A 13,244-nucleotide genomic window follows, 5' to 3' on the forward strand; every position below is an offset into this window, starting at 1 on the left:
GATGTAAGTATACACATGGGAATTTAGCCTAAGTCTCGGCTGAGGTTCACTGAATTTATAAAGCAGTGCTGTTATGTTTCCAAAGCTATATAAAACACAAAGGTACTCAATACCCTTTCCTAGGAGTTGAAGCATAAATGGTCTGCCAGTTTAGGGTGCTAACAGAAACATTCCATGTTTATTAACAAATCTGGAGAAAGTATTTGGAAGAGAAATGTACATGTCATGTACCAACCTTTAAAATGACAAAGAAGGAAGTGTAAAAGTGGGGGAAACAGGAAATAAGAACAAAGTTTTTAAGCAGGAGTAGAACTGTATTGAGGCTTAGTACTGATTTACTTTGAAGGCAATTGTACAAACCCAGATTAGTTTCTGAAAGAAAAGACAGAGTTGGAAGAGATCTTGTCGGCACATCTTGAGAGAGAAGATGTGAGATACTTTAGAAGTCAGAAAAACCATATTTGTTTGCAAAGAGACAAAAGCACAAGAAATAAGAATAGAGAAAGGAGTGCTTTATTTCTGATCCTCTGCATGATATAACAACATGTGAAACATAAAATGGGAGAAATAAATTAAGTAGAAAACAACATGATTTTGGTTGTGTTTACTATAGGTGCTAACTAAAACCTTAACTAGGCATGAGATCAGGAATAGCAAAATTTGTGTCCTCAAATCTTGCCTTTCACCTTTGGGTAGTAACATGGAGACCCTTCTCTCTTCATACATACAGTAGGAATATGTGGGTTACGGAGTACACTGGTGTTCTGGTCTCAGCTGAAATACATATAAAATGCATTACAAAGAACTGTAAGGGAGAGGAGAGGCATATAAGCTTGGATATTTCATAACCTTCCAGAGTGTCAGATGCATGCTAGTGAACATGGAATTGATTTGGAATTTAATTTGCAGACACCAGAAACCCTGCCTGGACATACCAAAGCAAAACACCATTACAGAGAAGATGCAGAATGGCTTAAAGGTCAGCAAATTGGTCTTGGAGCTTTCTCTTCCTGTTACCAAGCTCAAGATGTAGGAACAGGGACACTAATGGCTGTAAAACAGGTAAATACTTCAAATACTTCACTTTCTTGAGTATATTGTGTTTCTTTTTCAGTATTTCTTTGGAATATGAAATAAAAAAGCACTTTGCTCTCACAGACTTCTTGTGTTCCTTGCTTCCTCTGCTCCCTGTCATGTGTTCTCACATAATACATAACAAAAACTCTTTATGTGCCTGGTAGTAATATAATATTTTCAGGTTTTTCACTTCTCCTGAAAATTAAAAATACAGTACTTTTTTATATATACATGCCCATTTCTTTCATAGTTCTTCAGATGCATTTTTACTTTTATCAAGTTCATAACTCAGTGACAGATTTAGGAATGGAACCCAGACCTCTTGATTCCAAATAAATGCCGTATTTGCAAGGTAGTTATTAAAAGTAGTTTCCCCTTACTTGTCAAGATTTTTTTCCTAAAACGATTCAAAGAGGAGGAAGTGTAGTTTAATGCTTGTTTCCTCTGATCCAACAGCCAACTTTGAGATGAGTATTTTTAATATTTAAATTAATAGCTACAGATGTGTGACTAAGAAAAGAGGCCCAAATGCACATGCTTCACTCAAGATTTTTGTAGGTTCTAGATGTAAGTGTTTCACACAAGGTCCCCTAGGTCAGAATCAGTGATCCTTTGAAACTCTCTTGCTTGTGAAAGGGTAGGACTGTCCATGCAGTCCCTGAGGCTTCTTCTGGAGAGATGGTGATGATTTTGATGCCCAGGAGAAGTTCTCTGCTGCATAGCATTATTTCAGATTTGGTATGGATCAGAGCTGAGGTTGGCTCCAGTTCCATTACAGGACTTCTGATCTGCTCCACCCTTCCCCCACCGCCAAATTTCTGGCATAAGAGATTTAATTATGACACAGTATGGTTAAACTGCTAAAAATTGTAAGAAACAACACTGCCAGAATCCCATTTCAAGACTTATTTTTCTTCCTTCTCTTCAACATCTGGAAAAAAAAAAAATTTCCTAGTTTAAGCAGATGAGAGTGAAGAGGGGAAATTTCCTCACTCTATACTTGGAGAGAATTTTGTTGGTATTTCCCCAGAAGACCACTCTTAACTTTTATGCTGTCTCACATGGAGAGATGTTCTCAGTTGAAGGGGCTTGAGATAACAAAAAAAATATACTTGCTATTTCCAGATGGTGAAAAGGGATGGAAAACCATCCATTCTTATTACTGTACTGAAGTGGAGGGAGGGGGGTTACAGGACTGGTAATTATCTAAGGTAAGTCTGAGTACCGTATTTCAAAACAGGTGACATATGTCAGGAACACATCGTCTGAGCAAGAAGAGGTAGTTGAAGCACTGAGAGAAGAAATAAGGATGATGAGTCATCTGAACCATCCTAACATTATTCGAATGTTGGGTGCTACATGTGAGAAGAGCAACTATAACCTCTTTATTGAATGGATGGCAGGTAAACAACTACTATGACAAAGAAAATGAAAATATCACTTGAGTCTTGAACTATGTAGTTTCATACTGCATTTTGCATCACTTCAGTTTGCAAATTTGTATTTTCATTGCTGTTGGTAAACAGTGTGAAGGTCTACTTACAGAACAGTTTTGGTGGTTGTAGCAATATTCTTACCAGTGCATCCTTTTTTTGATTTGGAATTTACCATACCTAATCTGTCATACAGTTAAAGCAGTTGGAAGCCCTGAACAAAAATTAAACTACTTTTTCCTCAATTTCTGAAACTATACAAAGTTAAAAACTTTGAGAGACAGGCATTTCAGTTGGAAATACATCAAACAGTTGTATTTTCAATGTACCTGAGTGACTTTAAGTTATCATTAAAAATAACTTTGCTAGAAAGTTTGGAATACCTGTCACTTGTTTTTTTCCCGAGAATTTTCATTAAAATAGTGTGAGGTGATATGCAAAGGCATCAAGGACTTCAAGTAAACTTCTAATAATAGGTAGTAAGCAGGATGATTCAGGGAAAACATTCAAATCTTAACTATATTAAGAGGTAATTTAGTAACAAATAGTGACTTCATTGTATAGAGCAAGGACAGGAAAGTATTTGTTTTAAGAAAGCTTTATTTTATGGATGGGATTATATCTTGTTGCCATCCAGTTACCAAGACCAGATTTGGTGTTTAAGATATCCTTATTTCTTAAAAAAGAAAGCATTGCACCCTAACACAAGTTCTTTGTCCGAAATCACTTAGCAATACTGGCATGCTAACAAGAAAAGCAGTAGTGCAGAAAATATTTTCTCAAAACTAAGGGTGTTTTTCTAAGGGTGTTTTCCTATAATTTTTCTGAAACAGTATTACTTAGATGATGAAATGTCAGGAATTGTCTTTACCTCATTCAAGCCCAATTTGTATTGGAATACTTCGAGAGGCACAATGGAGATCCAGTATCTTGAGGATCTATATACCAATTTTGAAAAACAGAGAAAGATACTGCTTCTTCTTGCTTACCTACTTGCTTCTATATATTGGTACTTGGATGGTAACAAAATTAAATTAAGATCCTCAGAAGGAATGCCTACTGGAGGCTGCGCATATCTATTGCCCCAAAGAAAGCTAGTGTTCTGCTGCCTAAAGGTTAATGCAAAATGTGGATAAATGTGTATTTTTTTTATCAGCAACAGTACTTTGTACACAAAGGGATTTGTACATATTTTTAATGAAGTATAAAGTTATTAGGAAGCATGAAGTCTTAGGTCTTTAATGTGTAGTTCCAGGTAGAAAGTAATTAATTAACCAAGTACATTATTTTTTGCCTGTTAAACTTTTGAATGTGTTTTGGGGGGATGGGGGCAGAAATCTAGTTATAAATTAGGAATACAAAGTCCCAATTTTAGGATGCAATGCTGCATTCTACTAATATAAAATAGAGGTTTTGAAAAAATTTATTTTTTTATCTTCTAGGGGGTTCAGTTGCTCATTTGTTAAGTAAATATGGAGCCTTCAAAGAATCCGTTATTATTAATTACACAGAACAATTGTTACGTGGCCTTTCTTACCTCCATGAGAATCAGATAATCCATAGGGATGTTAAAGGTGAGAATTACTTAGAATGTCTTTCAAAAAGGAATATTCAGAAACTAGCATCTATTTTGACTTGAGACCTATTGCTCTGCTCAGATACCATCTCAAGAGTGGTATTTCTGTTGGGTTTGTCTGATCATTCTTAAGAACTTTAATTACTGAAATTAATCAGAATGTTCAGAGCATGCTTGGGAATATTTGCTACCTGTGCCAATAGTTTAGAAAAATTGTTTTTCTCAATGTGTTCAACTAAAATATGAAGCTGCCATATATCTATGAAGATTGCTAGTTAAATTAATGTAAATGTTTACATTGAAATGATAGTAAAATATGTGAACAAACCAGGACAGAGGTCATGTTTCTAACATACAGGAATATTGTGATGAATTTTCTTCTTTCAACCTAACTGAACATAAATGCACTTGTACTGTGTTTGAGCAAAATGTGGACTTTATTGGGAAATCCCAGTCTTACTAAACTTTTCCCTTTAATGTCACTATAGCTGTCCATGAACTGAAGAGATATCCAGATAAGTAGCAATATAGTGATGGTAAATACTTGTCTTTAGTTTTTCTTAAAATAGGAAGTTTCAATTGCTCTGTAATTCTCTTCAAGACAACTCAAAGTTGTTTAAGGATGAAATAAGTTTAAATTTCACAGGGAGCTGCAGGCAATGAAAACCTTTAGGGCTTTAGGTCACCATTTTCTTTCGTTATTCTGTCTCCAGGCATTGTTCCAGAATCCTGTGTTTGCCCTACTTTGAAAGTTTGCTTGCTTCTCTGAACTTCTTGGACAGCCTCAAGCTGTGTGCAGTATCATCCAGGCATAACAGAAAAGTGACATAATTAGACTTTGTCCTTGATTTTTAGATTTTCTTGATATTGAGGTTGGGGAACGTCAACCTATTTATAGTTTTGAAGTGGAGGGAGTAGAGTGTTTGTTCATCCTTTTGCCTTTAATAGAAAGCCAACTAGCAGTATTTTTATTATGCTGTTGACAGGTGCCAATTTGCTAATTGACAGCACAGGTCATAGATTAAGAATTGCTGATTTTGGAGCTGCAGCCAGGTTGGCATCAAAAGGAACTGGTGCTGGGGAGTTTCAGGGACAGTTGTTGGGAACTATTGCATTTATGGCACCAGAGGTAAGAAACCAGTTTTGGAAGTTACTTCAAGAAGTTTGTTTGAACTCTTTAAGCTAATTCATACAGCCAAATAACAAAAAATTGCTGTAAGTGCTTCAAATATGTTTTAAATGTACCTGATTCCAACATAGTGATAATGACATTTCTTTCTCGCTGTCAAAGTTGTTTTATGTAGTTTGTTACAAGATATTGTTACTAAAGCCCAAATGACCATTTGGTCAAAAGCTAATTAATGCAAGTTACTTTGCCTTGCCCCTTGATCAGGCATTTTATTTACTAGCTCCCTATAGCTGTATAAATCTTACAGCATTTGTATCATTGATCACTTTCTCAACCTGAAACATTAATCAGAATGCACTTGGGTGGTTGATTTTTGTTAATGTAAATTACTTAAATTAAGAGGCTTTGAAGTGGATAATCTGACCTTTGATCTGTCTGTCTCTTCAGGTTCTGAGAGGTCAGCAATATGGTAGGAGCTGTGACGTGTGGAGTGTTGGGTGTGTTGTTATAGAAATGGCTTGTGCTAAACCTCCCTGGAATGCAGAGAAACACTCCAATCATCTTGCTCTTATATTTAAGGTGAGGTGTTGCTCCAATATACTACGAAAGATGCTGACTAATTTCATATACAGCAATGTGAATCTTAGAAAAGTACACAAGTAGTAGGGGTTGTTGCAACAGCTCTTTATATTGGAGCTGTTAGTACAAAATCAATACTGATACCAACATAATCATACTTGCTTGTTGAAAAAAAAAAAAAAAAGGCTACCAACACAATAATATGCAGAAAAAGCTCTTGTTCTAATATACAAATACATAGTGTAACAGGCTAAAAAAAAAATTGGGGAATAGAGTTGATCTTGACTCTAGGCAGAAGATCAGGATTTGAACTCTTTCTTACAATCCTGTAAAATACATGAGCAAAATAAGTTTTTTCTACCATAAAACATTTATGTGTGTGTTCATATTTCATAGTGGGGAATGCCCTTTGGTAAAAAAAAAATTATGTTCCATGTTCAAATTTTGCTGAAAGATACTTACCATATGGCATGCTACATATGAATATTGCCCCTCCCTTTTCTAGGTAATCCATTTTGGCATTCATGTTTCTTACTAAAATCAATTAGGTGTATTTAATTCTAAAAGTCTAGCTGAACTGTAGACATGAATGAAGAATACACAGCTGCAAGTGAAGAAAGTGATTATTAGCATTGTCACTAACATGAGTGAAGGAAGTGTTTCCACAAAACAGAATGAGCACAGCAGTATGCAAATAAGTTCTAATTAAGTACAAATCACTTGTGATAAGAGATGTAATTGTCTTGGTTCTGTGTGTGCCACTCTAGTGTTCTCAATCATCTTGCTTAATTTGATCTAGAGAAGATTAAAATTAATTTGGTTGGGAGTGATCTGCATCTAGCTGAGAAAGATTGCCCTTTGGGGTTGTAGCAGAAATAAAGGAAAGACAATGGAAGGGAGTATACTCAGCTTAAAATATCACAATGTAACATCGCTCAGCTTAATATATCTCCATGTTGGCTTATGCCAGTTAATAGTGATGGCAACCAGTAGACTAAAGAATACTCATACATATGCCATACGAGCTTTTCTTATGGCCTGCTCAGCAGGTGGTCACTGCAGAATCTTGCTGTAAGAAGGAAACACAAAGAAAAGGACAAGGAGAGAGGCAGACTGTGAAAGGCAATAGGCATAAGGGCAACTTAAGACCCATTTTATAAAATGGAAGCATAATGTGATCTTCAAACTGCAGTAGGAAATATGCTAAGTGGAGAGCTGATAAAGCTGAAAATGATCAGCTTGTAAAAGGTTTTTGGGGTAGGAGAGGGGACTTAAGAATCACTGACTTCTAAAAAGTTACTTTCCCTTTGTTCAGATTGCTAGTGCAACTACTGCTCCATCAATCCCTACACATCTGTCTCCTGGCTTGAAAGATGTGACTCTTCGGTGTTTAGAACTTCAACCTCAGGACAGACCCCCATAAAGGGAGCTGCTGAAACACCCAGTCTTCCGTACTACATGGTAGCTACTTGTGTATAAAGCTGATATACTGAAGAAGATGCTACTGAATATATAACTATCTTGCAGTGCAGTTAAGCACAGCAAATTGTATTATTCTGCTGGCCTTAATGGTAGATACATCAAGGACTTAAGGCCAGTGGAGGACCCTACCTAAGTATGTGATTGACAAATCAAGATCTTTGCTTAAGCTCAGTATGCAACATTTCACAACTTGTGCAAAGATTTGTAAACTGTGCCTTTTCAAACATCTGGCTCTATGTGAACACAAAAGCATTTTTCCTTAAATCCGCATGATTATTTAGCAGATAAGTGATTTTTATTTTATTTGGAGCACTTTTTCAGCAATATTAGCAGCTGAGGGGCTCAGGATCTATTTTAATATAGCAATCACTGTTCTATTTCACATCATGTAGATGTAAGCAGAGGGTTCTGCAATTAGTGAGTTTTCAGCAGTGGTTAAAAGGAACTTCTGTATTTGTTCCTTTTAATTACATGAAGTTCTCTGAGTAACAAATCAAAACATTGATAGATACTTTAAAAAAACATTTTGCCTTTCTTAAAGTAAGAGCAGGCAGTTGCGGTTGACTGTGCATTTACTGCTGGCCATGTAATTTCTTTTGAAATTAAAGTTTGTTTTTATTGTATTTTTAACTTTCAGGAAAAGGGGATCTTTTAAAATAGTCTTTAGAAAAAGATGCAAGCTGTGTCATGGAATACCTTGCTGACACAAGAGTTTTTTTTAAAACAGATTTGTTGGAAATCTGTAATAAAATAAAATGCCATCTTCAGGGCAGTGTTGAAGGCTCTGACAGTATAGGTTATTTAAAAAAACAAAACAAAACAAAAAAAAGATTGTTCTGTATAAAACAACCTATTCTGAATCATGCTAAAAGTTGTTGAGCCTTCTTTTCATATAGCAGTTTCTTCTGGAAAATCGTGTAGAGAAGTTTCATGTTAAAGGCGCCAAACCCAGTTCCCATTAGAGTTTATGGGAGACTTTGTCCTGTACTTCAGTGGGAGCAGGTGCCAACTATGAGAAGTCTCATTCTTTGTGTAACAAAACTGAGGTCACGTTCTTTATTGATAAGTTTTACCTGCTGTTTTCCTTCTGTCATACATCATCTATTTACTGTAGCCATTAGTGATAATTTAATTTGAAAATGTTAAAAATATTACCATAAGAAAGGTATTTATTTTAACAAGAAACAAACTTGGACTTGAAAAGCAAGATAAAGTAAAATGTGAAGTAAAGCTTCCACCTGTAGTGCAAACTATGTTTTTTAGCAGGTGTGTTTTTTTTAAAACAGGTTTTTAAAATAATTTTAAAGGCAGGTTTTTAGATTCTGATGCATGTAATTCTGAAGGAAAACGGCAGCTTTTCTTTTGCTTTTTTTAAGATGGGGATCTTTTTTAATCGAATACTGATTGTGTTTAATCTATTTGAAAAAAATACTGTTCATGTTTTAACTCTTCAGATGCCAGTTGGATTGTTGGACTGAAATAGAATTGGTTATTTTCAAAGACTCAGGACAAACTAAATAAGCTATGGTACATTAAAAATGTACAATACCAATTGGAAGTAAAACATCTTAAAGATAAGTTTACAAGAATGATAGTGCTCATACTAATAAAAGAAGCAGTGTCATTAGTTGTGAATATGTTTCTTTTGGAAATTTTACATTCCTTTGTTTTGGAAGATTGGCAGACTTTGAAGAGTTAAAAAGATAATATTGAAATGTGAAGTTTGGTAGCTCTAACTGTTTTGTACTTGACTTTTTTTTTTACCACTTTAGAATTTCTCATTCTAATAAGATTGTTTCTAAGTCTTTCTTATGTGCAAGCTTTAAGGATGCACTCTTGCCAATTCATGTACTGGAAGATCAGTTGTCAGATTAATACTGTTTCTGGCAGAAATGTAAACTGTATAAACTGATGAACCTCAGCTAATCAGTATTACTTTGTAGATCACTATGCCTACCACATTTCAAACTCAAACTGCCTCTAGGTGTCCAAATGCATTTGTTTGAGTTTGTTTGCATTTCCCTCAGCTTGCTGGTAATTGTGGTGTTTTTAAAATGCAGATGTGATGTAATATTCTTATTTTCTTTGGATCAAAGCTGGACTGAAAATTGTATTGTGTAATTATTTTTTGTGTTCTTAATGTTATTTGGTACTTAAGTTGTAAATAACGTCTACTGCTGTTTATTCCAGTTTCTACTACCTCAGGTGTCCTATAGAGTTTCTTCTACCAAAGTTCACTTTCACAATGAAATTATATTTGCTATGTGACTGATTCCTAAGACTTCCAGGGCTTAAGGGCTAACTTCTATTAGCACCTTACTGTGCAAGCAAATTTTACAGAAATCTCTGGGTTAAGAAATTTGGCTTCATTGTATCCTTTGTTATTTTAAATATATCAAGATATTTTAATTAAAAGTTTTTACCCCATTGAACCAATTTTATATAGTATAATTTGTACCTATTTTGGTGGTTTTTGTCTTTATAGTAAATAAAAGTTTTTGAAAAAATTTTGTCCTTTGCTGATAGTAAACACCTTCAGTGAATAAAGTATTTCTGGTACACTTCACTGTTTATATACAATGCCAGCTGCAACGCTCGATATAGCAAGACTTAGTTTCTAATAATTAAATGACACATGAGCAAGTACTGGCTGATATACATAGATCTTGAGTGTATACATAATGAACGCTTAGATAAAGGGCAGCAACAAACACTAAATTTTTTTTTGATTGATAAAGTTAGGAACTTCTCTTACAACACTGTATCTATAAACTTCACTTGCTTACGCCCTTAGATCAAACATGAAATGTCTAGATTTTTCATTACTGCAAATGTGACTATTAACTACTCTTGTGGTTTAACCAGGTTAAACCTTGTGGTTAGCAGGAAGCTAAACACCACGCAGCCATTTGCTTACTCCCTGCCACAGTGGGATGGGGGAAGAGAATTGGAAAAAAAGCTAAAACTTGTGGGTTGAGATAAGTACAATTTAATAGGACAGAAAAAGAAGGGAAGATAATAATAATAATGATAAAAGAATATACAAAACAAGTGATGCACGATGCAATCACTCACCACCTGCTGACTGATGCCCAGCCAGTTGCTGAACAGTGACTACCACTCCCCACAGTTTTATTGTTCAGCATGATGTCATATGGTATGGAATATCTCTTTGGTTGGTTGAGGTCAGCTGTGTCCATCCCAGCTTCTTGTGCCCCCCTGCGCCTCCTTGCTGACAGGGCAGTGTGGGAAGCTGAAAAGGCCTTGACTCAGTGTAAGCACTGCTCAGCAACAACTAAACATCAGTGAGTTATCAACATTATTTTCATCCCAAATCCAAAACACAGCACTATACCAGCTACTAGGAAGAAAATTAACTCTATCCCAGCTGAAACCAGGACAACTGCCAAGTCAGGTGAGCTGATTTGCTTAGGTCAGTTCTGGAGCCGTTAAGGTGTATCTTGGAAGCTAATCTGCTATTTTGTTTTCAGTGAAATTATTCTGTTGCTTGTGATTTAAGTAGCAAACATAAGCCTGTCTTTATTGAGGCAATCTGAATTGGTACTGCAAAGCAAGGGCTTGTTACAGTTGCTTGTCTTTCTCCTGGGTTTTTTTTTTTTGCTATTTTTCAAATTAATCGATTTTGCTATAGTTGAAAATTAAGTTCAAGTGTTCCATAGCCTTTTTGGTGACATCCTGCATTTTGAGGGATCACTTTCTTTATAGTCTTATGTTACTTACGTGATTGTATACAACTAGATATGAACATATCCATTCACCAGCAAAAGCTGGCAGCAGAAATCTTCAGATAAATTCTGATTTTTTTAAATCAGAAAAATGTATCTGAAATGTCAAGAAGGAAAATATATGACAAGAATTAAATAAAAGATAAATTGAGTGCGATATATCTTCCTTTCTTTGATTTACTATAGAACTCCTGAATCTTACAGTACTGCATGGTAATTACAATGTTGCAGTCTGCTTTTTAGGAACAAGGGATGGCAGAGATCACCAGTTCCCAGCAGTAGGCAGGAAAAGTCAAAGACACCTGCATACAGAACCAAATGTCTTTATTTGCAATGGGCAGGTTTAGTTCTTCCACTGGCAAACAGTAAGCTTTGCCCATTTTGATTTCTCTGGTGGGAATAACGTTATGTTCCATGTTCTATGTGACACGGTTAGGTACTATAGGTTAAAGTCTGACAGTGTTTCACCTTTGTAAGTTCTCGTTGAAAGGTGACGATTGCTTCTAGGACGTGTTGGAGTGTCATGAGAACCACGTATTTCCTCGTCATCATCTGAGTGGGCAACTTGGATGCATGGCTGTTCTGACCCCATTCTGCCTACCTCCCAAGGTGCTGCATTTCTCTTACGAACTTTTCTCTCATTCCTTAGTCTTCCTTGCTGAGCTGAATTATGAATGTGACAGTCTTGCTTTTAAGAGCCACAATATGCATATTGTGGCAAACGTGCATGTTGTTTTCTTGTTATGGCACACAGCTGCTGAAATCCAGAATTTTAAGGTGTGAATTGAGACCTTTCTTCCCTGTCACTACCAAGAAAGACCAGAAGATGGCAGGAAAGCATTTTGAGGCAGCCACTTGTGCAATTTCCTTTAATTTTCCTCAATTATTTCAGTTTGCAATATATCATCAATCAGTTCCTGTTCTTGGAAGAGATAGGCAAGGCCAACAATAGAATTACATTGAATATGGAGTAAATCAAAAGGCAATTTATAAGTATTTGCAAGGCTTTGATACAGGAAGTTAATTCTGTTTGTTTCATTCCTTTGGTGGGCCTGTCTCACAAAATCCCACGCTCTTGGCAAGAGTTCAGGTGCAGACACAGGGGTATAAGCCTTGACAGTTGTTTGAGGTTTGATTTCTCTGTTCACCCCAAAAACAATTCTCAAACACTATCAGCATAACATTTTTTTAAACTCGTTTCCTAAGAAAGTAGGACACATGCTGTCACATCCTGTCTCATTTTCCCAGTAACTTTTGACTTCGCTGGCACATTTTAAATGAAACTGCAGATGAGGAGCAGCATCCAAAGATAAAAGTTTTATGAAAGTAGGTACTCCAGCAGAGAAGGGAGAACAGTGTCCATGGAGATGATAACATTACCTTGATATCTCTTAACTTAATGATTTGTAATGAATGAACTGGGGGTCTTTTATATTTTTTTTTAAGATCAATTGCTAAGCAATTGTTTTCTTCACTAGATTTTTTTGTTTATTTTACAGACAATTGATAGTAGAATGTGGCATCAAAAGAGCTTATGCCCCACTCCCCCTGATGCACTTGAGTCATAAATGCTCATGATTTGTAAGATATCCCGTCTGCCTGGCTTGTGGGGTTTGCAGCAAACGCTGCAGGCTGTTTCACACCACTAAGGGGGCTGCACCTTTCAAGCGGCAGTCGCTTATGATGCTGCAAAGCACAACTCATGTCTCCTCGCCACCAGGGCCAAATATTAGTCAAAATTCTGGACAGAAATGTAACAGGCTTCAGCTCTGGGCTATTGATCAGCTCTTTTTATGACGTGGATCATGTGAGGCACTAACAATCTTAAGCATCACTAGAGGCAGGCGCAGGGTAATTTTGGAAAGGGGGTCTCAGAGCGCAGGGCTTGCTCTTCTGGGCCTGAGGAAGCCCCCTCAGCTCAGTCAGTTCTGAAGACTGCCTTGTACTTTGTTTTACTTTATATAAATATGTAGGCTTTTTTTTTTTACTACCTACATCAACTGCCATTTTAAAAATTGATTTCTTTTAAAAGTCAGTGTAAGAAAAAATTAAATGTTGAACAATTGATGGGCCTTCGCATGCGTGTTTACGCGCACAGTAATGTTACATTGAGTTGGCATCTGCTACTTAAAAATTTTCGTTACTTATGCTCCGAAGTGATGTTTGATCTCATGGATATTGCTTGTTAGGACACCCCGCGCGGCGCCGCTGCCCCGACCAAT

At 36.2% G+C, this 13,244-nt stretch overlaps 1 protein-coding gene across 1 annotated transcript in view; it reads left to right on the plus strand.

Annotated features, from left to right (window-relative positions):
* MAP3K1 (mitogen-activated protein kinase kinase kinase 1, E3 ubiquitin protein ligase) overlaps positions 1–7,694 on the plus strand; it is a 21,027-nt gene extending 13,333 nt beyond the window's left edge. The window contains exons 14-19 of the mRNA XM_010292193.1: positions 899–1,062; positions 2,318–2,480; positions 3,953–4,084; positions 5,073–5,215; positions 5,663–5,794; positions 7,110–7,694. Coding sequence (XP_010290495.1) covers positions 899–1,062; positions 2,318–2,480; positions 3,953–4,084; positions 5,073–5,215; positions 5,663–5,794; positions 7,110–7,217 — 842 coding nt within the window. The 3' untranslated portion in view covers positions 7,218–7,694. The remainder of the gene's footprint in view (positions 1–898; positions 1,063–2,317; positions 2,481–3,952; positions 4,085–5,072; positions 5,216–5,662; positions 5,795–7,109) is intronic.
* Positions 7,695–13,244: the final 5,550 nt, after the last annotated feature.

Source organism: Phaethon lepturus, unplaced genomic scaffold, assembly GCF_000687285.1.
Source record: "Phaethon lepturus isolate BGI_N335 unplaced genomic scaffold, ASM68728v1 scaffold10908, whole genome shotgun sequence".
NCBI lineage: Eukaryota > Metazoa > Chordata > Aves > Phaethontiformes > Phaethontidae > Phaethon > Phaethon lepturus.